Source organism: Fusarium vanettenii (genome assembly GCF_000151355.1).
Source record: "Fusarium vanettenii 77-13-4 chromosome 5 genomic scaffold NECHAsca_5_chr5_3_0, whole genome shotgun sequence".
Taxonomy (NCBI): Eukaryota; Fungi; Ascomycota; class Sordariomycetes; order Hypocreales; family Nectriaceae; genus Fusarium; species Fusarium vanettenii.
Genome location: NW_003315878.1, coordinates 752,647 through 774,769, shown reverse-complemented (window position 1 = coordinate 774,769; position 22,123 = coordinate 752,647). Strand labels below are relative to the sequence as shown.

Below are 22,123 nucleotides of genomic sequence, written 5' to 3'. Positions count from 1 at the left end.
CCGGGCCTGTAGTTCGATATAGCACCAGGCTAGGTGGGCAAGCGCCCATATCGTCGAGGCGGCCGCGTGACCGAGACGCCGACAAAAAGGAAGCCAACAATCGAGTCGGTGAGACAATGTGCTAGACAAACAACCAAGTCAAGTCGTGCGTGAATGGAGATGATGGGGGGAAACAAAGACGTGTTCGACCAGTTGTGGTGGACGACTGAGATTTAGACTTTGAGGCGAAACACGTTTGGTCTGTTGGACGGTAGAACACGAGTAGAAGTGCAGACGACTACACCCGTTGTAGGCCGCCGCGTCGGACGGAGGGTCGGAGCGTGTGAGTCTAATGAATCGGGGTCCCGGCGCAAATCGGTTTTGAATTCCGGCCGGTCAACAATACGGTCCCAGTCTTCAACTCCAAGAAGCAAGACAATATGCATGCATGTATGTCGCAAACAGGGGCAGACTGCAAAGCGCCGAGTTTATTTCTGCACTGTCCCGCGGCCCAACAGTTCGGCGCATTCTTCTGCTCGCTCAATCAAACCGGCTTTAGCCCCATTTCGGGTCGTGACGGAGACCCGTCACCGGAGGGCCCCAGAAGACTCCGGCATCAGGGCCGGCAGGTGGTCTGCGTTGGCCGGCTGTCTCTTTGTCTCTGTCTGTCTGTCTGTGTCTCTGTCTGTGCATGCAGACAGACAGACTTTTTGTGATGAACGGTCGTGACTCTCCGGGCTGCAGGCGCCTGCGTCAGAGGGTTGCATTGCATTTCCGCGGTCATCATCGGCCATGCACATGGGAAACATCTTGTCAAGTTGCCAATATCCACGATGTCTCTGATAGGCATGGTTGGCACCATAATCCCGTCTTCGTTTCCACGTCGATTCGGCCTGACGTGACTATCCAGGGCTCTCCAAATCAGTACCCTTGAACGTCCGGGGTGACACGAGACCGGGGTGCTATGTATAATCGGCAGAATCGGGAAACCTCTTCATGTTGGGTGCTGGTTGATTGTTGGGTGTATAATTGGTCGAGAATAGAAGCTTGAAATATCACATTGAGAATAGTGGAGGTCAGGAATGGTATCAATAGGAGAGGGCACTCGAAGTGAGCCACAGCTCAGAACGGTATGGGGAATATGGGGCCAGAAAGAAGCCAGAAGCATTGTAGTCATTGGGCTTGTCGCCAAAGGAGGCCCAGAAGACATATTCAAGGGTCTGGTGGCCGTTGTGAATAGGGCCGTTCTTGGGCATGGGCCATGTCGAGATGGAGAATTGAGGATGGGCTGGGCTGTTGGATGCTTGTGTCCTCGACCAACAGATCCGCAGGCGTCCGGAAGAAGCAGGGAGGCCGTGATGTCGAGTCCGAGGGTGCTTCACAAACCAGGAGGCGTCATCCAGGCCAGGTTGGAACACGACGCCGGAGACCTGAATCTGGCGTACGAGGCTCTCACGAGACGCAACCTGTAGGGCTTTGTTGCGCCCGCTCCTCAGCCTAGGCCCCGTCTGCGTTGTCGGCCACAGATTGAATAATGACACAAAAGGCGCACACAACAAAAAGCGTTGCCGCCAAAGCGAAGAACGAGATGGAGGACAGTCGAGGCCGCCCCCAGGCCGCCCCAGTAATGGAAAATCAAAGGGTGCATCCTGCCTGACAGAGGTGAGGGAGGACCCAGGTGGTACCAAAGTCTATCGAGGTCGACCAGGGCGGCCACTGCGCTGGCGTCGCTCCTTCAGGCTATGTGGTTCGCTCCTTCAGAGATGCACCGGTCGGTGCACAAAGTTGGAAGCAGCGACCTATTCACTCACATTCATAGTTATCCACTATTCATACCTCTGTGCTGTGTGCATGTGCGTATGCGTGTGCGTGTACGTGCGCCTGCGCCTGCCCTTTGCGAGTGAGTTCTGAGGTGGACGGTCCATACGGCCCATACCTGCCCTGCCCGCTGCGCTGCAGACTTATGAGGAAGGCGTGATTGGCCCCATCGCTGTGAGGCTGTCGGCATCCCGCTCTTCTGCCGCGATGGATCCCACTCCTTCTCCCGACTTCTCTCTTTCTGCCCCACGGGGACTATCTGATTCAGGCAACGTCAGAATCCAACGCAAAAGGTTCGAAGAAGAAAAAAAGCTGCGCACACAAAGCTTCCACAGGATGGGACCTGATGCATTGCTCGCATTTCTCGGCGATTCTCATCCTTGCTCTGCCTGTCTGACTAGCATTGTCCTCCGGACCATTATACGGAACAAGCAGTCTCCGGCCTCCACCATCTCCGTGTTGGACCTCCGAATCACACATCAAAGCTCTCGCGTTCAAACGTTAATGTTAGATGGAGCCCGGCACGGGCAGGGCAGCGACACAATGCCGTCGTCATCCTGCTCCATGCCGCCACAACTGTCATGGCGGCTGCTTTCTGCTTGTCGACAGCCCGTGTCACCAAAAGAGGAACTGGTGACTGCTTTATCGAGATATCCCAGGCGGGTCAGAGATGCGAAGCGTGTTGTTTCGCGCCACCGTTTCCCCCTTCAGATCCCGAGCAGATCTACCCCGACCAGGGGGGGCCTTTGCTGTCCCGTTGTTTTGCACCCTTCCCTTTCTTCATGTGCTGGACCACAAAGAATGCCTCACAGGACCGGGTCAGGCCGGACCAAACCAGGGCTCATCTCATGGGGGGCCAAGCTTGAAGCTTGTTGATCTGGCCGCCCGGTGCAAATAGACTTTGGCATCGTCGCTTTTCCCTCTCACTGGGCCCGCCCTCCTGTCGCGCGCGCGTACATACGGTACGGAGCAGAATCTTGTGGTGTAGGCCTTGTTTGGCTGGCTCAATACCCTTTCCAGGCCCCACGGGCTGTTGGTGACACTCCCTTTACGCCCGAAGGAGAAATCCAAACTCAAAAACAGACCAAAACTGTCCATCATACACCCAAAGTTCCCCGAGATGTACTCACAACCTTGGGCCTGTGATTTTGACTTTGGGTCGCACCCCCTGGTTTGATTTGATTGTGGTCCCTTTTTTTCCCTATTCTCTCTCATTCTCCATCCTGCTGCCCCCTCTGCGCCATTCCGCTTTACACCATTTTTGGCGAGAGAGCGTCTATTCACACACACGCCCCTACGGTCAAACCTCGCGCCCCGGGGCGGCGATGGCGATGACCTATGGCGGCGGAGGCGGCGGCTCAGGAGAAAAAAAAAGTGGAAAAGCCAGTGGCATAGGGCCAGAGACTCTACGCTGGCGACGCGGTGAAGGGTGAACGAAGAGAGAGGAAGAGGCAAAGGGAGAGGTAAACGACAAAGTAAGTTGTATTGTGCCGGCACTACGAGCTCCCAACCGTCGCTCCTGAAGCCGAGACCCCGTTCCGTCATGCTGGTTCTTGGGTCAGTCGTTATGCTGGGTATAAAGCAAAGCCGTTTGCTCCGAACTCCTGGGTCAACATTCGCTTGAGCTATCCTCATCACCTTTGACCAGCATCAGCATCAGCATCAGCATCAGCATCAGCATTGCATAGCATCTTGACCAGTGCTCGCTCTTCCTTTTCTGCTGCGCAATTGATCTGCATCGTTCCCCGACATCCTTGTCATTTGGAAACATTTTGGACTTTTTGTTTACATCATCTCCCAACGACAATCATCAACTTTCTGTCTACACACACATACACACACACATACGGATATACACGCACACACAAAACGACCCGCTCGTACAAAAAGCTCCATCCCTGCTGCCCCTCGTCACCAATCAACCAGACGAGAAAGGAAAAAGACACCCAGAACAGAACAAGGGCAAGGCCTTGAACCAGGGCTACAGAGAAATCGACCAGGATCAACGACCGGGACCCAGAACCAGAACCAGGACCAGGATCAGGACCCTCGTCCTCCAAGCCCCAAGCCTCCAAAGCATCGCCATCCTATCCTCGTTTTGGTGCGCTGGTGTCGGTGTAAGACATCCGCCAACTCAAAATCCCCGAGCCGGACAGAGCCCGTCCATCCAAATTATCCTTTTCCCTCGTGCCCCCTGTCGTACTTCGATCCACTTGAGACGTTGTCCCAGATCTCGAGCAGGCATCATCATCATCATCACAGCCTGTCAACCCACCCGAGCCACTCGCCGCCCCCCTCCCCTTCCCCATCCTCCCATCCTGTCTCCCCACTTCTTTGCACGGCTCTATTTCCAGCTCCTAGCCTGGAAATCTCGCTGATACATGCGCGACTCGCCTGCATCAACCCCAACCCCATCCTCCTCGCCGGCTTATATTAGACATACAAGTCCTACCATGTTGTCCATCGCCCCCCAGGAATTCCAGTCCCAGCAGCCTTACTACTATATGCCCTACCGTTCCGACTCTTCGCCACGACAGCACCCTCACCCCGAGATCCCCTACTTCAACTTTGCCAACATCAGTTCTCCGCCAGCCCTCGACTCGGCCACCACCGCTGCCATGGCCGCCGCTGCCGCCGTCAACGCCCGCTCCCAGCAGGATGCCAGTGTCGCCCAGGCCCTCGAGATTGCCCGCGAGAGCCCCGACGGCTCCTCAGACCCAACCATCAGCAAGATCCTCGAGGCCGCCCTCGCCCAGATCTGGGCCAAGGTCCAGGCCCAACCCGACTCGTACGTCATGACCAGAGACGAGTTTGCCGTCTTCAACTTCTTCCAGCACCGCTTTGCCGGTGATAAGACGGCGGTGAAGGCCCGGAAGCGATACTGGGACAACACCCACGCTTGATCGCCCGCTAGGATCCCGTCTACACATGGCAACCCTCCCCATCCCGTGCGCTACTGCGCTTCCTTTTCACGAACTTGTTCTTGCATAACCGGCCCATTTTGAGGACCCAAAACGATTCAACCTGCTTTTTTTTCTTGTTGTTGCTCAACCATATGACGCCTCGGCCGTCTATATCACCCGCCACATGCACCTTGTTATACACCAACGTCGCCAACTCAACCACCACCCGGCACTCGACCCGTGCTCGCCTCCGCCGCCACAAGCCACTCAGTCCAGCCTCTCTAGGATTTCATGTCCGACTTTTTCAGTTGCCTGCCACGTCGATAATGGCCGAGAAGCTGAAACCCGAGGGCTCAAGCTAGTTTCACCGCAGGCCGCAGACAAAAAAGCAACCCCCACTATGGAGATGGAGGATAGTGGGCTGCCAAGACAACAAAACGCAGAACAGAGGATATCCGCGGCAATAGGACGGACGGAACAGACACATATGTCTGGTCTGTTACGTTACTAATTTGCGCGCCAACCTCTCATGACTTATTACACAACACTACCAAGTCATGCGGAGCGGAGTCATGGCACTGTAGCGCGCAGTGTGAGAGAATTGCTAGAAAGAACCCTGTCTGATGCTCTCTCTACTCCGCGGCTACTGAACCTACTTTGTTGTCCTGGACCCTCCCCCCCTTCAACCAAGCACTTGCACTTGCACTTGCACTTGCACGGCAGACCCCCGGTTCCCGGGCCCGTTCGTTGAGTGGGGCTGCCACCGCATCATCCGCATGGCGCCCCGCCGTCCGTGTCGTGTGGCCCCAGTCCCAAGCGTCCCTGACGACATTTGCCTTTTTTGGAGGGACAGGGGTGCCCTCGCTTTTTGGGTTGGTTTTGGTTTTGGGGGCCCTTTTTCCTGCCCTGACCTGCCCTGGTCTGGTCTTGGTCTCGATGGCTGATTACTTTTTCCTGCGGCTCCCTTCCTTCAATCTCTCACAGGGCTGGGCTGCGAAACCACGGGTTCCTCTGTCGTCTCGTCTCACGGACCCTCAGACGGGGGTCTCCCCTTGAAGAGAAAGCTGGAGGCTGATCATGTCGCCCCTGGGCCTTTTGTTTCCTCGACTCGACAACGGGCGAACGAATGGCTGTCTCGGTTGCCCGTCAGGACTCTCCGCTTGCCCCACGCCTTCTTGACTCGTGGTTGTGTCGTCGCATCGTCCCAAGGTTTCTTGCGACGGCGGCTGCTGGTCGTGAGCCTGGGCGCACATCATGCCCCCGCCCTCACTTCCACTTCAACTTCACCTTCAGCCCTGAAGGGGATCCTTGACTTGGGCTTGACCGGCTGCTCACTGTAGCATGGCATGTATCGCATATATCCGACTTGCCACTATATCACACCTTGCTATCATCACACGGCAAAGCATGTTCAACTTACCTCACGATACTACTCTGAGACATTCCATCAAGCCGAAGCCACGACGACTCATTTATCGTCGCATGGCCTCTGCGCTGGACCCGATGGACTGACTCTGACGATGGCCTGGCCGCTGCCGGCAGCCGCCTTTGCCTTGACAAAAATCATACTACCAAAGGATTAAAAAAAAAAAAAAAAAAAAAAATACGCGTCCCCATCAACTCTCGGCGGTACCAGACTTTGGTTCTTGCTTACCAAGTTCTGACCACTGACACGAGATGGGGCCCCAACGGCATTCTCCGCCCACTGGCAGAAGCAGGAAGCGCTTCTCAATTCCCCCTTGATCATTTTTCTCTTTTTTAACTCATCTTTTTTTTTTATCGCCCGCCACATCACATGGGGCCTGGGGCTACTCTGTACGAGGCGAGGCATTGATGAGTCGAAATTGTAGTAATCTTGTCTTCTTCTTCTTCTTTACCCCCCTTGTCATCACGATTATGAGATTTTTTTAGGCTTCTCTCTGGGAACTACCTCTTTTGGCTTAGCTCACGACTTGCATGGCATCTTGGGGTTGTCTCTCCCATATAGCACCACTTCACTTCACTTCACCCCCTTTTTATTCACCAAGAATCGTTGTATTATAGAAATACCACAGAGCGTTGTTTTGGCATTTATTATACACTATTAGCACTGCACCACATATAGAGCAATACATGAAATAACATGACATATACGCCCATCTTTTGAACCATGGTAGTGATGATGATGAATATGATGGTGAATATGCTATCAGACCTTGGACTTGGGACTGTTAATGCCTCAGCTGACCCTGCTCGCTCTTTGACTACCAACCTTTGTCTTTTGGCTTTACTGAGATGCCATTTTTGGCATGATTGGTAAGGTGAGGTGGGTTGGGCATCACACTCTGACAACACGTGACAAAACTGTCTATCTCGAGTTTACTACTTCTCAATTGGTTTCAGACATTCCAAGAATGGGTTTGCACATCATGTCAAGTCCGCACAATGACGTGTATCTTGCGATATTTCCACCACGAGGCCTCGTTGCGATTGTCATTGTGAGCAATTGCAACCCACCTGGCAGTGCTGGCACTATCATCAACGTCCAAGTGTAAGCCCCATTGACCAAATGCGGACAGTTGCCGAACTCTACACCACATCACTGTTGGAGAGACCCTTATGCCTCTACCCGCAAACCTATGTATTTGCTATTTATGTTTGTTTGTTATAGAGGTTGCTATAGAGCAAACCTATGTGATTGTGTTAGGCATAGTTGCTGCCTAGGGAAGTCAGGGTATAAATACCCTTCTTCCTTCGCACTAGATCTTAGAGCATCAAGCTGCTCTTTACATATCAACTATCACCGTCGTATCGCATTGATCGACATGGACTTTGACATTGCAGTACAGTAAACTGGCCCTGCTCTCTAGACACTTGCTTCTTTGGAGGCGTTTGCTCGTGCGCACAGCACCACTTCAAATCCGGCCCTCCTCCGAGGACTGACCCCCGAACCTTGGGCTCCGGCCGAGTCCACATCAGCGGCGGCGGCAGCCCCGCCGTTACGCCGCCCCCCGTTCATCACGGGACCCGGGGGCCCGCTCAACTCTAAGTCACGTCTTGGGACGCGTCTAGAACACCGACGACACCGAAAAATCGGGTGATTTTGAGCAGCACGAAGAAAGCGGTATCGGCGAAGCAATTTGGACTTGCGAAGCTTTCCAGACGTCCCATCTCGCTTACAGAAGCTCTCGGAGCTTTTGCGCCTGACAGCCGCTGAAGGAGGGGGTCCAAGGCACTGGGCTGGAACGTTGCAGACTCGCAGCTCGGACCTGAGATGACTGCAGATGCACATCGCGGCAGATGCAGACAGCTGTCACATGTGCCTGCATATCATGGCAATAGCTTCGCCACGGGCAATGCTCTTGTGGAACAATCGCGGTGATCAGAGCGGGGGATCAGCACGGTCTCGAGAGGAATGAGATGCCGGTAGAGCGTTTGCTATCGAGTGCCTCGTATGTGTTTTGACCTAACCGACGGCTCAATCCCTTCCACAAGTGTTGATCATTTCCCATTGCCCTCAGCAATAGGACAGCCAGAAGCCTAGACGAGGCACTACCTCGACTATGGCGAGCCAAGGCGTCGACAAGCCTTTTGAAGGGCAACTAGGAGCTTCCTCTAGTCGCCGCTGCTACTGGCCAGAGGGCACTGGTTAAACACAGCGCCGTCTCCAATAACGTCCCGCCACCGTCGCGGCTTCTTTCAGAGTGAGCGACGCATCATAGCTTCATGTTGCACAAGTCGCGGCCCTTGTGTCAGCATCACCCCGAATAGGAGTTGTGCTTGGACCATCACCCCTCTCGAGACCCCGTTTTGGACGCAAGGGAAACGGATAGAGTTTGTGGACGAGCCGCTGATGCAAATGCTTGATGACAGCCCCTTATCACGAATGCCCAAACAGCATCCTGGAGCCGGAGAAAGGACGTTGAGGGCGCCTGCGCCTGAAAGTTTATATCCAGACCATGGGAGGAGCGAAGACCGAAAGGGCCATCATGCGTCGCGGGAGGGTTTCGCTCATCATGACGGTCACAGTGAATGGTTCCTCTTTTGGACAATCACGGGGCGTCGTGCATTGCAGGTTCCTGTATTGCCGCGGCAAAAGACTGGCCCAAACTTTGAAACGATGGGCTCATGCAGGAAAGCTTTGGGCTTTGGTCACCGCACGCCCTCAGGTTCAGAATCAACGACAATAGCAGCAGAGGCGTTACAGGATGGGTTCGATTATTGACCGTTTGGCCGGGCCTAGAGTCGACTCTTCCTTTGTGTTCCACATGGGGATGGGGACAGGCTGCCTCTTTGGGTCGTCCCATGATGCCGTCGACCAAACAAGCAACGCCAACTCTGCCATTTCTTTGTTGCCTTGCCTGTTGTAGCAGCCGTAGAGCGCCTTGGTCTTCCACCGAGGCTTGGTAAGGCCATCGTTACGGGGACGTTGTAACATGAAACACGGTAGTGAACGGCCTCGATCTCCATCTCTCCTGATTCCCAGAGTGTGACGCCATTCCCAAGACACACAGGACCCTCTCTGCGCGATCCAGAACCGGGTTCTTGGACCCCTGTGCCAACTTGAACTGGCGGTGACTCTTTTGGGAAGCCCAGAAAGTCGGTAAGTTGAGCATGTTGAAACTCAAATAGGTGGAGAGGCGTGCAATATCTTGCAATCAGGTATGGAAGGTCGTTGGTTTCTAGAACACTTCCGGATGAGGCATCGTAAGTCGCCTCATTAGGCAAGGCCGGGGGTGCCACTTCCCGAAGCATTGTCCAAAAGGGCACGGCGAAGGCGAAGAAGGGCGTGGGCAAATAGCCTTTCGCTAGACAAACATTGTTCGATTCACGGCGCTGTTGGCTCGATCGCCCAGAGATTGGCGTAGAGGGTGTGCACCGAGAAGCGCCCAAGTATCAGGTACATGGCATACGAGGCACCATTAAGGGCGGAAAAGAGGCTCGGAGGGTTAGGGAAGGGCGTAACCTTGGCTGAGGAGGCTTCACAGCTTAGGTTTGCGCCCAGCTTTGGTGGAGATGAGCGTGGATATTCCGACTCTCTGGGAGCGAGGACCCGACGGGGTGGACTGCCTCGTGTTGGCGATTCTGGCGACAGCCATTGGTTTCCTGGCAAAGGGGATCTTGAACAGAGTTTGAGCAAGAGCCGGTGGCTCGGTACGTGGAAAGCGTTCCCGCTTGGGGTCCTGTTGAGAAGCGGTGAAGAGTGACGTCGGTGTTTCTGAAGTGTTTGACCATGTAAGAAGCTGCCGTGATGTTGATTCTGCAAGACATTCATGTCGACATTGACGTTACATCCCTTGTAGTTAATGAGGCTCTTCAGCACCCCTGTCCATCACTGACAGCGGATCTATCCAGCAATCCCGATGTCGAGCGGGAACGAGATGACACTGACAGGTGTAACAAGGGTCATCATGTCCAATGGGGCTCAGGAGCGGTGAGCGCTGCACCCTCTAGAGATGTGGGATGCGGCATCTCAAAGAGGAGACGAGGATGGTGTGGGTAAGGCATGGCGCCCAGGCAGATTACGGGCGTTGCCCATGTAAGTCATGGAGCGTCATTGTCTCTGCCAAATCGAGCTGGGTGTGTCTTATGACATTGCCCTGTTTAGCCACAACGAGAATTCGTAGACCGACATTTCCGTGAAACCGTCTCTCGCTATCTTTCACCACATCCTCATTCTCGGGCTCAGGTTTGATTCCGGCCCAGTATCGGCATCACGATCCGGCGGACGGGACAAAATCAAGATGTCGATCCCTGAGTCGAATTACGGCCTATAGCAGACGCAAAGGACTCTTTGCAGCGTTCCTGACTCGAGTGACGGGCCGCGGGGAACAGGCACATTGTTTCAAATGCTTGATGTTGGGATCTGTTGTTTCGACTGCCAAGATGGGGCAAAGCAGCCGCGACAGGAATTTGAGACTGGCGCAACCCGAGCTGTGGGACAGCAATAAGGTTGACTGGGCGAGCTCCGGCCGACCCGGCAGACGAACCATCCAGCACATACACCAAAAGCCTAATCATCGTGACAGGCGCCTTCAGCTGGGGATGGAAAAGTTAGAGCCAAAGTCTCCTGGAAAGCGCGGAACCGTCGCTGGATGCCCTGAAGCTTGTTGATTTGACAGCTCTGGGCAATGACACGGGAAACTCTAGAGTTGAGCGAGGCTTGCGCATGTCAAGCACACGCAACACACCCGGAGCCGACGGCTCGGTAGGCAAGTTCCGTCTAGACGGATTCGTTCCTCCCATGAAGCTTAACGTGCGAAGCGAACCAGGGATCCGGGAGAGAGTTTGCGATGTGACACGGGATCGTGAGAATTGGATGCCATAGGGCCTCATTGGTGGGGGAGGCTTGGGGGCTGTGCCATTTCAACCCCATTCCACGACAAGACAATTCTCGACCCGGCCGAGTCTCGAGATGGCACTGGTAGGGCCAGAGTTTCTGGCGCCTGTTAGGGCTGGGAGCCGCGGACATGTCGACGAGGTAATTGGAAGAGAAAGTTGAGGATAGCAGGTATGCATGGTTACACAGGGCAGAAGCTGCCCGTGGGCTCGACGAAACCCAGCGAGATGGATGGCGCACGGCAGTTGGCGAGTTTGGTGCCTCTTCCGGAGGAGGGAGCAATTCGATTCATTGGATTTACGGCGGGGCGCCGGCGACGGCCGTGCGAGAGCATTTGGCAAATGCTTGACCAAGGCTTGACCAAGGCTTGACCAAGGCTTAATCAAGCCTTGCGAAGCCCTCTAGAAGATGGGAGGTATGGACGATGAGGAATGTAGTAATAGCCAAGTTGTTGGGATGGAGGTTCAAGTTCCATGGAGAAGGAGGTCACGGGATCGATGGGATACTTGCAGGGGGGCTTCAGTGCGGGCGGAGGAGGAGACTGAGGAACCCAGAGGGAAGGGAAGGAGGGACGGAACCCCTGTTGCTGGTGCGTTGCAGGGCAGGAGCGGGCGGCTTCATCAAGCGCCGTCATTCTCATTCCCGGGGTTCGGCTGGTCCACCTGCCAACGCAATCCATGAGAGGGCAGGAGCATGGGCACATCAACTCATGTCAAATCTCAGGCAATGGCTCAGCAGCTTGCGCGGCGAATGCGAATGCGCGCGCGGTTACGAGAGGGAAGCATGCATAAGACGTTCACCAAGTAACGGCAGCCTATCGTTGCATTGCCGAGGAGGAGTCCTGTTGTTTTTTTCAAGGGATATGCGACCTATGGCCGGCCTTTGTGCTGTTTGGCCACGCAAAGACAATTGAGGCCATCTCGAGTCAACTGGAACCTCTCTTCAGAACAAAAAATCAAGATGGAGAAACAAAGACTGTTTTAGAATGCGCCTGATCGAAAGAGTTCCAGAGAGGGGCTTCTTTTAATGAGTGCAGGGAAAGCGAAGGCAGGTGTTATAAAAGAGTAGTCGTGGTCGCGGGTCTACTTTTAATCAACCCCTCCACTAAGTTTCTGACCCTGGCTCAACTGCCATTTTAAGCTATCCCACGGTTGCTCAGGCAATGCGCAGGCGCTCAACCACGATCCCATCGCCAACAAGTCATTTACCAGTCCCAAATCCCATCATCCCGTTAAACCATCTCCACATTCATCCTTCGATCGAGTCGCAGCCTCACTAGCTACATCGTCATCTTTTTCTTGGGAGCCCCTCCATCACAGTCAACTATTAGCTTGTTGTTGATCATCACCACCAGCTTCACCAACGTCATCGCTCACCCACTACATCTGCACACCACCGAAACGACCACGTCAAAGTGACCCCGACGCTTTCGAATTCCTGCAGCCCCTAAAGTCTGGCAGCCCCAGTGCTGCCGTTGCCATCTTGATAGCTCCCATTATAGCTTGCGAACCCGCTAGGCGTTGCCCATCATGCGGTACAACCTCATCAAGATGGTCCTTCGTGGATTTGAGCTACTTATAACACTCCTCCTGACAGCTGTGACGGGCAACGTAATCGCGTCCAACATTGATGCCGCTGGCACAGCGACTGCCGCCGTCAACTTTGTCATGTTCGTCGCCGCTGTTTGTTGGATTGTGTCAATCATTGGCCTCGGCTCATTCTTTGCCTCGGTCCTCGACAAGCCTGTCGCACAACTGGTCCTCGACGGCAGTGTCGTTCTCTTCACGTTTATTGCCGCCATCGTTCTTGCAGCAAAACTACGTGTTGTGGACTGCGGAGACATCAACCCCAAGGCTCTGCCGGGCGACTGGATCGCATGGGGTTCTAACAGCGACCAGAAGCGTTGTCGTGAGCTTCAGGCCAGCACCGTCTTCATGTGGTTCCTCTTCGGATCCTTCTGTGGCAGCCTGTTCCTCACCGTTAGGGACGTTCGAAACACCTATGGCTCCATCCGTGGCTCAAGGCCAAGCATGTCCCAGATCGGTGTCTAAGCCAACAACATGGATGGCTCAACGACAGCCAAACAACAATACGGTGATGCGCTGCCAAGAACATACATGCGTATCCTCTAGCAAGCATGGATGCTTGATGCATCCATCATCGATCAGCTTAATTAGCTAGGGAACGACATGTCTGCAGGCACTCGGTGACACACTGGTCCGGGGTTGCTCGGAACGAGCATATACGCCCACCACAGGATAGATGAGCAGGACCACTCATCATGATGGACGAGAGATGGATCGCCATGCATGCCAGAAGCAACGAGGCCTTTTGGATGTGCCTCATTATAGCAGGAATCTTTACATGTTGATAATTTTTGTAACAAAAGCCGGGAGAGAAGCATGCACAGCCTAGGAGTTGGACGATGGGTAATGATTATGTAGTAAATTTGACTTTATGACTGCTTTCATGTGTCACTATTCGGCATAGGATGCCATCAGCCGTATCAATATCCGCATCAAGGCCATGATAGATAGCCCTTGACCATTCCCTGAGCTTCGTGCAATGCCATGGTCAACGGATGTAGAGTTCCGAACCATCTATTTGGTAAACCGCAACCATATCAACCAATACCTAAACACCGTATCGAAGCCATGCATGTTCCAAAAAAGGCGAGAATTACTTTGAAATCGCCTAGCGCAGGCCTTCATCTTTTAAGGTCTCATGTCGTCTATAACGTGGCCGCCGTTTCAACAACGCCCGCCGCCTTGAAGGCCTTCTTATTTGTCCATCGGATGTCGACATTGTGCACCCACTCCATATACCGCGACCAACCTAGAAAGAACTTGGTTAGTGATATTGTTCATCGCCGCCGTAGAAGCCATCGGGACTTACTCCAGTATGCAAACTTCCGGCCAAAGTACTTGCCCATCCAAGGCACGACCAGCATGGTCAAGATGAGCTGCAGCTGCTCAAGACTACGCTCCCACTCTGCTTGAGCATCCGAGTCGGATGTGTCAGAGTAGATATCGCTCGTGGATATAGAGGGGAGAGAGTCGAGGTCATCCTTGTCCTCCATGATGGACGCATCATGGAGGTCGACGAGGGATTCGGTGGAAGGCATGTTGGCGGTTGTGGTCCGAGGTGAGGCAGAGATCGTATCGAGTATATCCGAAGATCGACGCAAGCGAGGATTGCGGTCGAAGGAATCAAGATGTCAAGGCCGTGTCGAGGTGAGCTACGATAGTTGAGGGTGGGCGGGCTTTCGGATCACGGGTTGCTTCGGACGATGGTAGCTTGCTAGCTCCTTGGTCATGAGCCAAGCAAAGCTACAGGAAGCAACTTTGTGGGGTGCTGTTTCAAGCAAAGCTGATGAAAAGTCCCTAGATGCTTGAAACACGACGAAACGAGAAGCAACAAGGTATTGCGCAAAGAGATGCCCGTGTCACAGCCGAGGAGTCGTCAACGGCCGGAGTCGCATCGGGGCCGGAGCTAGCTGGAGGAGCTGCCAGTAGTACCTCACCGAGGTGATTGGCTCCGAAGTCCGACACCACGTGATATGGCGCGTGACACTATCGCGGGCCTGTCTGCTTGCGCCTCGCTGGAGATAGGTACCTAAGGTATCTGGCTCACCCGGCCCGCCCATGACGTTCGACTCACTTCCCTTTGCACTCATAAACCCGCAACAAGCTTCACCCAAGACGCTCCGAGCGACGGCAGCGACGGCGCGCAACAAGTCAGCGATCAGACAACACTCGTGACAGTCGCTCAAATCCACGATCTGAACCAGGCCAAGCTAGAAAGGAACAAGACCGGCTGCGACAACCACCACAACCGCAACCGCAACCGCAACCACAACCACAACCACAACCACAACCAAAAATCCGGAACAACTGCCGCAACCCGCAGAAACAGCAACCCGACATCAGCGCGCAGCTGCCTCACGCAATCATGGATGGCGAGGTGGTGAGTGACAACGCCCATATCCCTTCCAATTCCAACCATGCAAGCCCCAGCACCCGAGTCAAAAGCCCCGAGGGCTGACTTCTCTGGGCTTTCTACCCCTCCAAAAAAAAACCCAGCGCCCTATCAGCTTTACCCCACCGTCACTGCGCTCTGCGTTTTGCTGCCCACTCACTGCAACTGCACACACCAAGTGCGAAAGTACCTCCGTACTGTTCTGCACCAATTTCTGGGGGGAGAGCCGACGGGTTGACTTTGACATTTATGACTTGATTCCACTGAGTCACATTTTCAAAACCGCCACTCTCCACCAACCTTCATCTTCCACCACAACAGCAGAACATCCACTCTCCACCTCCACCGCGATCTATACTGACCTGAATTCTCCTTCTCTTGCTTTACAGGCTCTTCCCGAACGCAAATCCCGCAAATCAGTCGCCTTTACCGACGAGCAAGTCGTTGTCGACGCTGACGGCTCCGTGACCATGGTCAACGCTACCGACGAAACGAAGGACACGGCCCAGTCCCACACGCCTCGTACGCCGCCGCTCTCTGCCGCCCTTGAATCCTTTACTGATTCTCAACCCCCAGCCGCCGAGGAGCTCCCCCCGGCCGAGGACGGTGGCCTCGACCTCTCCCTGCTCAAGAAGAAGAAGAAGAAGAAGGTCAAGGCCGAGGCCGAGGACGACGCCGCCCCCGCCGCCGAAGATGATGCCGCCCCCGCTGAGGATGGCGGTCTCGACCTGACCCTCAAGAAGAAGAAGAAGAAGAAGAGCTCCAAGGTCGAGAAGGACAAGTTCACCGAGCAGCTCGAGGCTCTCGAGAAGGAGGATGACGAGCCTGCCGAGGAGGTTGAGGAGGGTGACATGGACGAGGGCACCGGCATCTGGGCCCACGACGAGACCAAGTCGATTGGCTACAGCATGCTGCTCCAGCGTTTCTTCAGCCAGCTCGCCCAGAAGAACCCCGACCACGCCATCAGCGGCACCAAGAGCTACAAGATCCCCCCTCCCCAGTGCATGCGCGAAGGCAACCGAAAAACCGTCTTTGCCAACATTGCCGATATCTGCAAGCGCATGAAGCGAACCGAGGAGCACGTCACCGCCTACCTGTTTGCCGAGTTGGGTACCAGCGGTTCGGTCGACGGTAGCCGAAGACTGGTTATCAAGGGTCGATTCCAGCAGAAGCAGATTGAGAACGTTGTCCGAAAATACATCAGTAAGTCTGGCCCCTCTTGATTCTTGGCCCCATTGCTCACATACTTTCCAGTCGAATACGTCACCTGCAAGACCTGCAAGTCCCCCGACACGGAGCTCAACAAGGGAGAGAACCGTCTGTACTTCATCACCTGCAACAACTGCAGTTCCCGACGAAGTGTCACTACCATCAAGACTGGTTTCTCCGCCCAGATCGGCAAGCGAAGAAAGATGCAGGGTTAAGCAGCCCCGCGTTTCTTCGTTTCCCTTCCTTTCGGCCCCACCCGCGCTTGACAGGCTGTCCTCTACCCTATGGGCGCGGGCGGCTACGTGCGAATCTTGGCGGTACTATATCGCGGCTGCGTAGCTGGAGCTCAACTCTGTCTATCCCCCGGCCGAGCTGGCTCCGGTTTGCAGCCGAATGAGAATGAGTATGAATTTTCGGGTTTTTGGATCGGGCATCGCCTGCAGAGCTGCCTCCCTCCCTCCCCGCATGATATGGTCTTGGCTGGGGGGTTCAAAAAGGAGTGATGTCGGACCCGATACAGGATGGAATCGGGTGCCGGGGTTATGATGTGGCGTATGGGTTATGTACATAATGCCGAAATGATCAAGATTGCATCAAGTGCTGTCACTGAATATTGTTGTTGTCAGGTCCCAATGTGATGTAAAACTCGGTCTGATCATGCTAAACCACAACAATCACTCAAATCAGAGGAATAGATAAAGTTGTTGAACCGCATGCCAACAAACAGCATGCTCAGCGTGAATCTCTTTTTATTATCAACACAACGAGAAAAAAATCCGCGTTCCTTTCTCACCCCAAGGAGGCGAGTAAAGCCAGTAAACCCCTACCCCCTTATTCCCAAAATCAAAAAGAAAAAACGATGGATGCTACCATTCAACCTCCCTCTTCCCTTAAGACTTTACTTTAACATGAAGAAAAAAAAAGGATCAAAGTTAACAAGACATATGCCTTCCCCCTCCCTGAACGCAGAAAGACCATACCACTTTGTTTCTCCCCGCCAATCCCAAATACCCCCATTTTTTCTCCATACGTCTGTGTGTTGTTGCTTGTAGCTTGTGTTCAAGGTCCAGGAGGAGTAGGTCCAAAAGTGATATGAGTGTACGCCTGTTGTGCTGATGTCGTGGGCAGCCCCGCCTCGGGTTCGTGGGCGCCGTTGGTTTATAGTACACGCCGTGAATAGTTGTAGAAAATGAGACAAGGGAATGAAATGCCACCTCTCTGATGTCGAGTCTAGGCAAAGATGGACGTTCCTCCGACTAGTCCGTTGGGCTTGCCGGCGTTCTCAAAGAGAGAGCCAGCCTTGGAGTCACCCTCGAGAACCAGAGGAGCGGCTGCGCTCTTGGTTGCGTCGTCCATGTTACTGTCGACTTCAGCCCGGGCAGCCTCGAGGGTGGTGCGAGCCCATTCGTTAAGCCGGTTCTTCTCGATATACTGATGAAGGAGTTTATCCTCATGCTTCATAGCCTCGATCAACTTCGCCCGGAACGAAGTGTCAAAGTCACGGAACCGGCGGTCCAGGTTCTCAGTGAAGGAACCCAGGGCCTCCTGGGGTGACAGAGACCGGAAGGGCTCTCGTGCATCCTCTGTACGTACGTTAGTAACAATTCTTCAGCCATAATAAGGTATTCGACTTACGGAAATTGATGCAGTCCACAAACATGGCATAGAGCTCGGTATCTGCCAGCCTCTCCACCACCTCGCGGTCATCCTTTAGCTGGGTATCATTGATCTTGGCCCAGTCGTCACGGATGAAGAGCCGCCTCCAGATGAGCCTCTTGGCCTCCTTGACCTCGTCACGGTGGCAGCTGCTCTCAGCTACCTTGAGGGCCAGCCAGAACGGATGAGCAGTCTCTTCTCGCGACTCGGGCCTGAGTGAGACCAGTGTGAGCAAGTCAATGAGGGTCATAGCATCCAGAGCCTCGTGCTTGAGGAGACGCTTGATGCCATCCTCAAAGATCTGATGCTGTGCCTTCTGGCGGCGAGGAATGTTCATGCTATGAACCTCCATCGCAAAATTGAGGGCAGCAGCATCATCCACGGCATCGTATGTGCTGGGGAGAATCTGGTTGTAAAGTTGATCTTGAATCTTGATAGCGATCAACTCCTTGTCAACCTTCTTGAGCTTCTCGTCAACACGGGCCTCGTCAGAGTTGACCTTGAAGGTGTTGTTGCTGGCCTCCTTCTGTTCCATCTCGGCCAGAAGAGCCAGCTTTCCAAGACTCAATTCGATCTTCTTGTTCCACACCTGTTGCTCCTTGGTGAGAGCCAGGTCCACAAGAGTATCGGCGCCGTGACCAACATCGTTCTCCTGGGTCACGTCATTGATCCATGAGATTCGTGCCAACTCTGGCTTGCTGCGGAGGAACTGTGTCTTGAAGCCCAGTTTATCCAAGTCAAACTCCAGAACGGACTCAACACCGTGCTTCTGAAGAAGGAACTCGTACGCTGGGAAGGCGAACGCTTGGCCATAGTTGGAAAAGCTGCTCTCCAACTTGGCCTTCTTGCTCTCTCTAAGCCGCTTAAGGTTTTGCGCTTCCAACAAAGAAATTCCAGGTTCAGCGAGCCGAACTTCGAGTTCTTGAATGTGATCCAGCAAGATGACCGACAGTGCGCGAAGGCATTCATGCTTCTCCGCGATGGTCGCACCCTCTTCCCACTTTCCTGATCGCGCCAAGGCAAGGGGCTTTTCGAATCGGTCTGTTTGATAGACTTTGACAAAGTGCTGAGACATGGTCTTCTGGTCGGGAGTTGTCGAAGCCCAACGGGCATATTCCAAGACAGAGGTGAGCATTCCATCAGTGACAGTAGGGAGCTCCTCAAAGATCTTGGCGATGATCTTGGGATCTGGCTGGTTTGATCCCTTGGCAGGCTCGTCTGCGCCAAGGTGTTTCATAACCCATTGGTCCGAGAGATCAACGAGGCGCTTGAGGTTGTTTGCGACATAGTGGCAGCCAGTCCAAGGCTCAGGAAGATCCTCATAACCGTCACGTAGAATACCCATGCGGAGTTCTTCGAATCCTAGTCCGTAAAAACCGAGGTTGTTCTTTCGGAAATCGAGAGCCGCCACGTGCGTGCAGGTGTTAACCTGGATAGCTTCGTAAATCATAACGTTGACCTTGGCGTCGTCGAGTAGGTGGTCCTTGTACAGGGTCTTGATCACCTCGTATGCCCAAGCAACAAAGAGTTCGAGACGGAAGACATCGTTGATGAACCAGTGGCGGACTCGGTCAACCTCGCCAATCTTAGCAACTGGGTTGTGCTTCTGGTCCTGGTGAATAAACTCGACTATCGAGCCGATGAGACTCTTCTTGTCTTGGGGAGGACGAGCTGCAGTAAAAGCTTCGTGACGCTTCCAGAGCAGAATAGCCACATGCATCTTCTCAGCATTGTAGAGCAGGTTCCATCGCGTCTTACGGTCAAGGTCTGCTCCAAGGATTCTGAGCTGGGACATCAACCTCTCGAGCGCATTCGATCTGGCGCGCAGGTTGTCCTCCAAAGAAGCCGGTAGGGTTGAGATGAATGGTGTGCTTGAGCTCAAGATCTCGTGGCTGATCTCAAGAGCAGCTTGGGCAACCTCCTCGTTGGAAAACTTGATTTCTTGTCGGCCGTCGAAGATCAGAGGGTTGTCTTGCTTCACGCCAAAGAAGACCGCCTGCTCAAGCTTGCTCTTTGCTGACACCTTTGGTGGCTGGTCACTAGCAAACTTGTCCACGTCGGTTGTCACGATTCGAACCACACCAGCACCCCGAACCATCAAAACCACTGCCGGGTTCTTGGTCTTGGGACGATGTAGTCGGTTGTCGTCGTGGCTCGACACTGCAGCCATCTCCTCAAACCCAGAACCAATGATTTCGTGTACATCGTCTTCGCGGAAGTCAACAACGTCTTCGAAGGATGCGGGGAGCACGTGGCTGTCGGATTGAAGCTGGGAGTCGGGGGATTGTGGTGGGATGGCGATTGATGCAATGACGGTTGCGCGGTCAAAGACAACGAAGGCGACCAGCGCCGGGCGAGGTAGATATAGGCGGGGTCGTGTCGCGGGAGTGATGTCGGAGAATGATATCGGGGAAGTGTAGGAGGTGAGAGGACGGATCATGCCGATTTGGCAATCTCTAGGGGTCAGAATAGCTTCAACAAGGGCATAGCGAGCTGTGCTTCTCTGGGTTAGGCTGACGAGGATCAGAAGATGTTGCACCGAAGTGTCGTCAGTTGCCATGGCCTCGCTCAATCTGCTCAGCTCATGGTACTTGGCCTCCAAACCCTTAGGGACATAAGTAAAGTCAATCGCCTCGAAAGACTCTTCAGGGAACTCTCGAGAGGCGGGGTCGGTCTCATGGAGCGCATCGATAATGCTCTCGCGTACATCTGCCTCCCCAATGATTTCGTTGTGTCCTCCTCGGTGGACTCTCCAGGCGTGAAGACGTCCCTTTCCGGTCAGCGCCACAATGTTCCTCTCGCCCATGCGCGCAGATCGGTCGGCGCGAACTGCCGCAATGTCTCCCTTAAGTGACAGGTGCGAAAAGGCATGTCGAATGCTGCCAAAAATTCCGCTCGACGTTGGCGAGAGGCTGCTGCGCAAGAACTGGACCGAGATGGATGGTCGTCCATAGCTATCGCGAACGTTCATGTACGCGAGGCGTCCAGAATTGAAGGTAAGGATGAAGCCGGCGGATTCGGCGTTGGTGATAGCGACGACCGTTTCTCCAGATTGCATTCCCGAAATCGTGTACTCAACGCCAGAACGATCCTTCTTGATAAAGGCAAAGGTGGCCGCGCTGGAGATGGACTCCCAGTAGACGACCTTGCCACTCCCGGCCATGACCACGACCAGGCCGGGTTCCGTCGACGCGGCGGAGGGTGAGACCAGGCATCCTACAGGAAGGGGATCGTTCGGCCTAGATGCTGAAGGTAGTTGAAATGTAAAGGTTTCGGGGGATTGCGACGTCGAGGTGTAGGGCCAAACGAGGGCGTGGGCAGGGTAAAGGCTGAGGGCATATCCAGAGGAAAAGATGTCGGCGGTTTGGTTTCCTATGACGACAAGAGTGAGCAGATACTTGAGCAAGGTGCTGGCGATGCAAAAACCTACCTGACCAGTCACCGCGCGTTTTATCAGGAAGAGCTGGAAGCTTGCTGACTATGTATGCATTTGTACTTGTCTAGATGGGATGGTCAGCTTGGGGCGTGAAGAGAACAATAGTCTGGTCCTTACCAAAACAAGACTGCCATCGCCTTTGTTGGCAGCACGGTCGCCATGCTTGGCCTTTTTGGCACGGACATTCAATTCCTTGCGCAGGACGGGGCTGAGGCTCTCGGCGGGCTCGATGTTGTTGTTTTTCGTAGGCAGAGTCGCGACCTTGTCGGTCTTGACCTCGATCATCTCCTGCTGCTGCTGCGGGACGTCAGGATTGACAAAAGTCTGCTCCGTCAACGGGATCCGCGGTCGCTTCGCCTTTGGCTGCTGTGCGAGATTCTCAGAGCTCAAGGGGCGCTGGCGGCGGCGTGAACGAGTCGCCGTCGCCGGGCCACCTTCGGCGACAGACGGGGAAAACATTTTGGGCGGATCGCGAACGGGTCTTCGTCTATAGGTGAGTATCGATGTCGTGAGAGGAGGATGTCGCGGACGAGTGCGGCGTCGATGAAGATGGCGATGGAATCAGCCTCGTGATCATAGAGGCATTTCGCCGCGTGAGGATGACCGTGACAAGGACCGTGATCGTTAGGTTGTGAGCGGTGACTTTGAATGATGGGGAGCTAAAAAGTCGATGGAAAACTGGGATGAGCCTGAAAAGGCACTGAAGTGACGAAGCGTGCACCAGGAGCCAATCGAATAGCAACCCAGTACGGGGGTGAGGACAGGGCGGTCGCCTAGCTACAGTGAGGTCTGGCGCGTTCTGATTGGCCGGAAGTGGTCTTGGGT

The 22,123-nt window shown here is 54.2% G+C and overlaps 5 protein-coding genes across 5 annotated transcripts; 3 read left to right on the top strand and 2 right to left on the bottom strand.

The window, feature by feature from the left end:
• Positions 1–4,250: 4,250 nt before the first annotated feature.
• Positions 4,251–4,700, top strand: NECHADRAFT_80398 (uncharacterized protein; the record flags this gene model as incomplete). The annotated part of the gene is made up of 1 exon (XM_003051128.1): positions 4,251–4,700. The coding sequence occupies one exon, from the start codon at positions 4,251–4,253 to the stop codon at positions 4,698–4,700; it is 450 nt and encodes a 149-aa protein (XP_003051174.1).
• A 7,848-nt stretch (positions 4,701–12,548) lies between these two features.
• Positions 12,549–13,070, top strand: NECHADRAFT_80397 (uncharacterized protein; the record flags this gene model as incomplete). Its single annotated transcript, XM_003051127.1, has 1 exon — positions 12,549–13,070. The coding sequence occupies one exon, from the start codon at positions 12,549–12,551 to the stop codon at positions 13,068–13,070; it is 522 nt and encodes a 173-aa protein (XP_003051173.1).
• A 380-nt stretch (positions 13,071–13,450) lies between these two features.
• On the bottom strand, positions 13,451–14,498 carry NECHADRAFT_100532 (uncharacterized protein). The gene is made up of 2 exons (XM_003050747.1): positions 13,915–14,498; positions 13,451–13,854 (listed from the first exon to the last, which is right to left on the bottom strand). The coding sequence occupies exons 1-2, from the start codon at positions 14,141–14,143 to the stop codon at positions 13,751–13,753; spliced, it is 333 nt and encodes a 110-aa protein (XP_003050793.1). The 5' UTR covers positions 14,144–14,498; the 3' UTR covers positions 13,451–13,750.
• An 885-nt stretch (positions 14,499–15,383) lies between these two features.
• On the top strand, positions 15,384–16,421 carry NECHADRAFT_41007 (uncharacterized protein; the record flags this gene model as incomplete). Its single annotated transcript, XM_003051126.1, has 2 exons — positions 15,384–16,200; positions 16,252–16,421. Coding segments are annotated over 2 exons (987 nt in total), but the record flags the coding sequence as incomplete, so codon positions are not given.
• Positions 16,422–17,436: 1,015 nt separating this feature from the next.
• Positions 17,437–21,757, bottom strand: NECHADRAFT_41905 (uncharacterized protein; the record flags this gene model as incomplete). Its single annotated transcript, XM_003050746.1, has 4 exons — positions 17,437–17,789; positions 17,842–21,234; positions 21,293–21,362; positions 21,416–21,757. 4 exons carry the CDS (start codon positions 21,755–21,757, stop codon positions 17,437–17,439), a joined length of 4,158 nt encoding a protein of 1,385 aa, XP_003050792.1.
• Between the last annotated feature and the right edge of the window lie 366 nt (positions 21,758–22,123).

Bases quoted from the DNA above. Each gene is read 5' to 3' on its own strand.
- NECHADRAFT_100532 (XM_003050747.1), bottom strand. From the start codon at position 14,143: ATGCCTTCCACCGAATCCCTCGTCGACCTCCATGATGCGTCCATCATG. The intron at 13,855-13,914 runs GTAAGTCCCGAT...AGTTCTTTCTAG, and splicing joins CCGGAAGTTTGCATACTGGA to GTTGGTCGCGGTATATGGAG.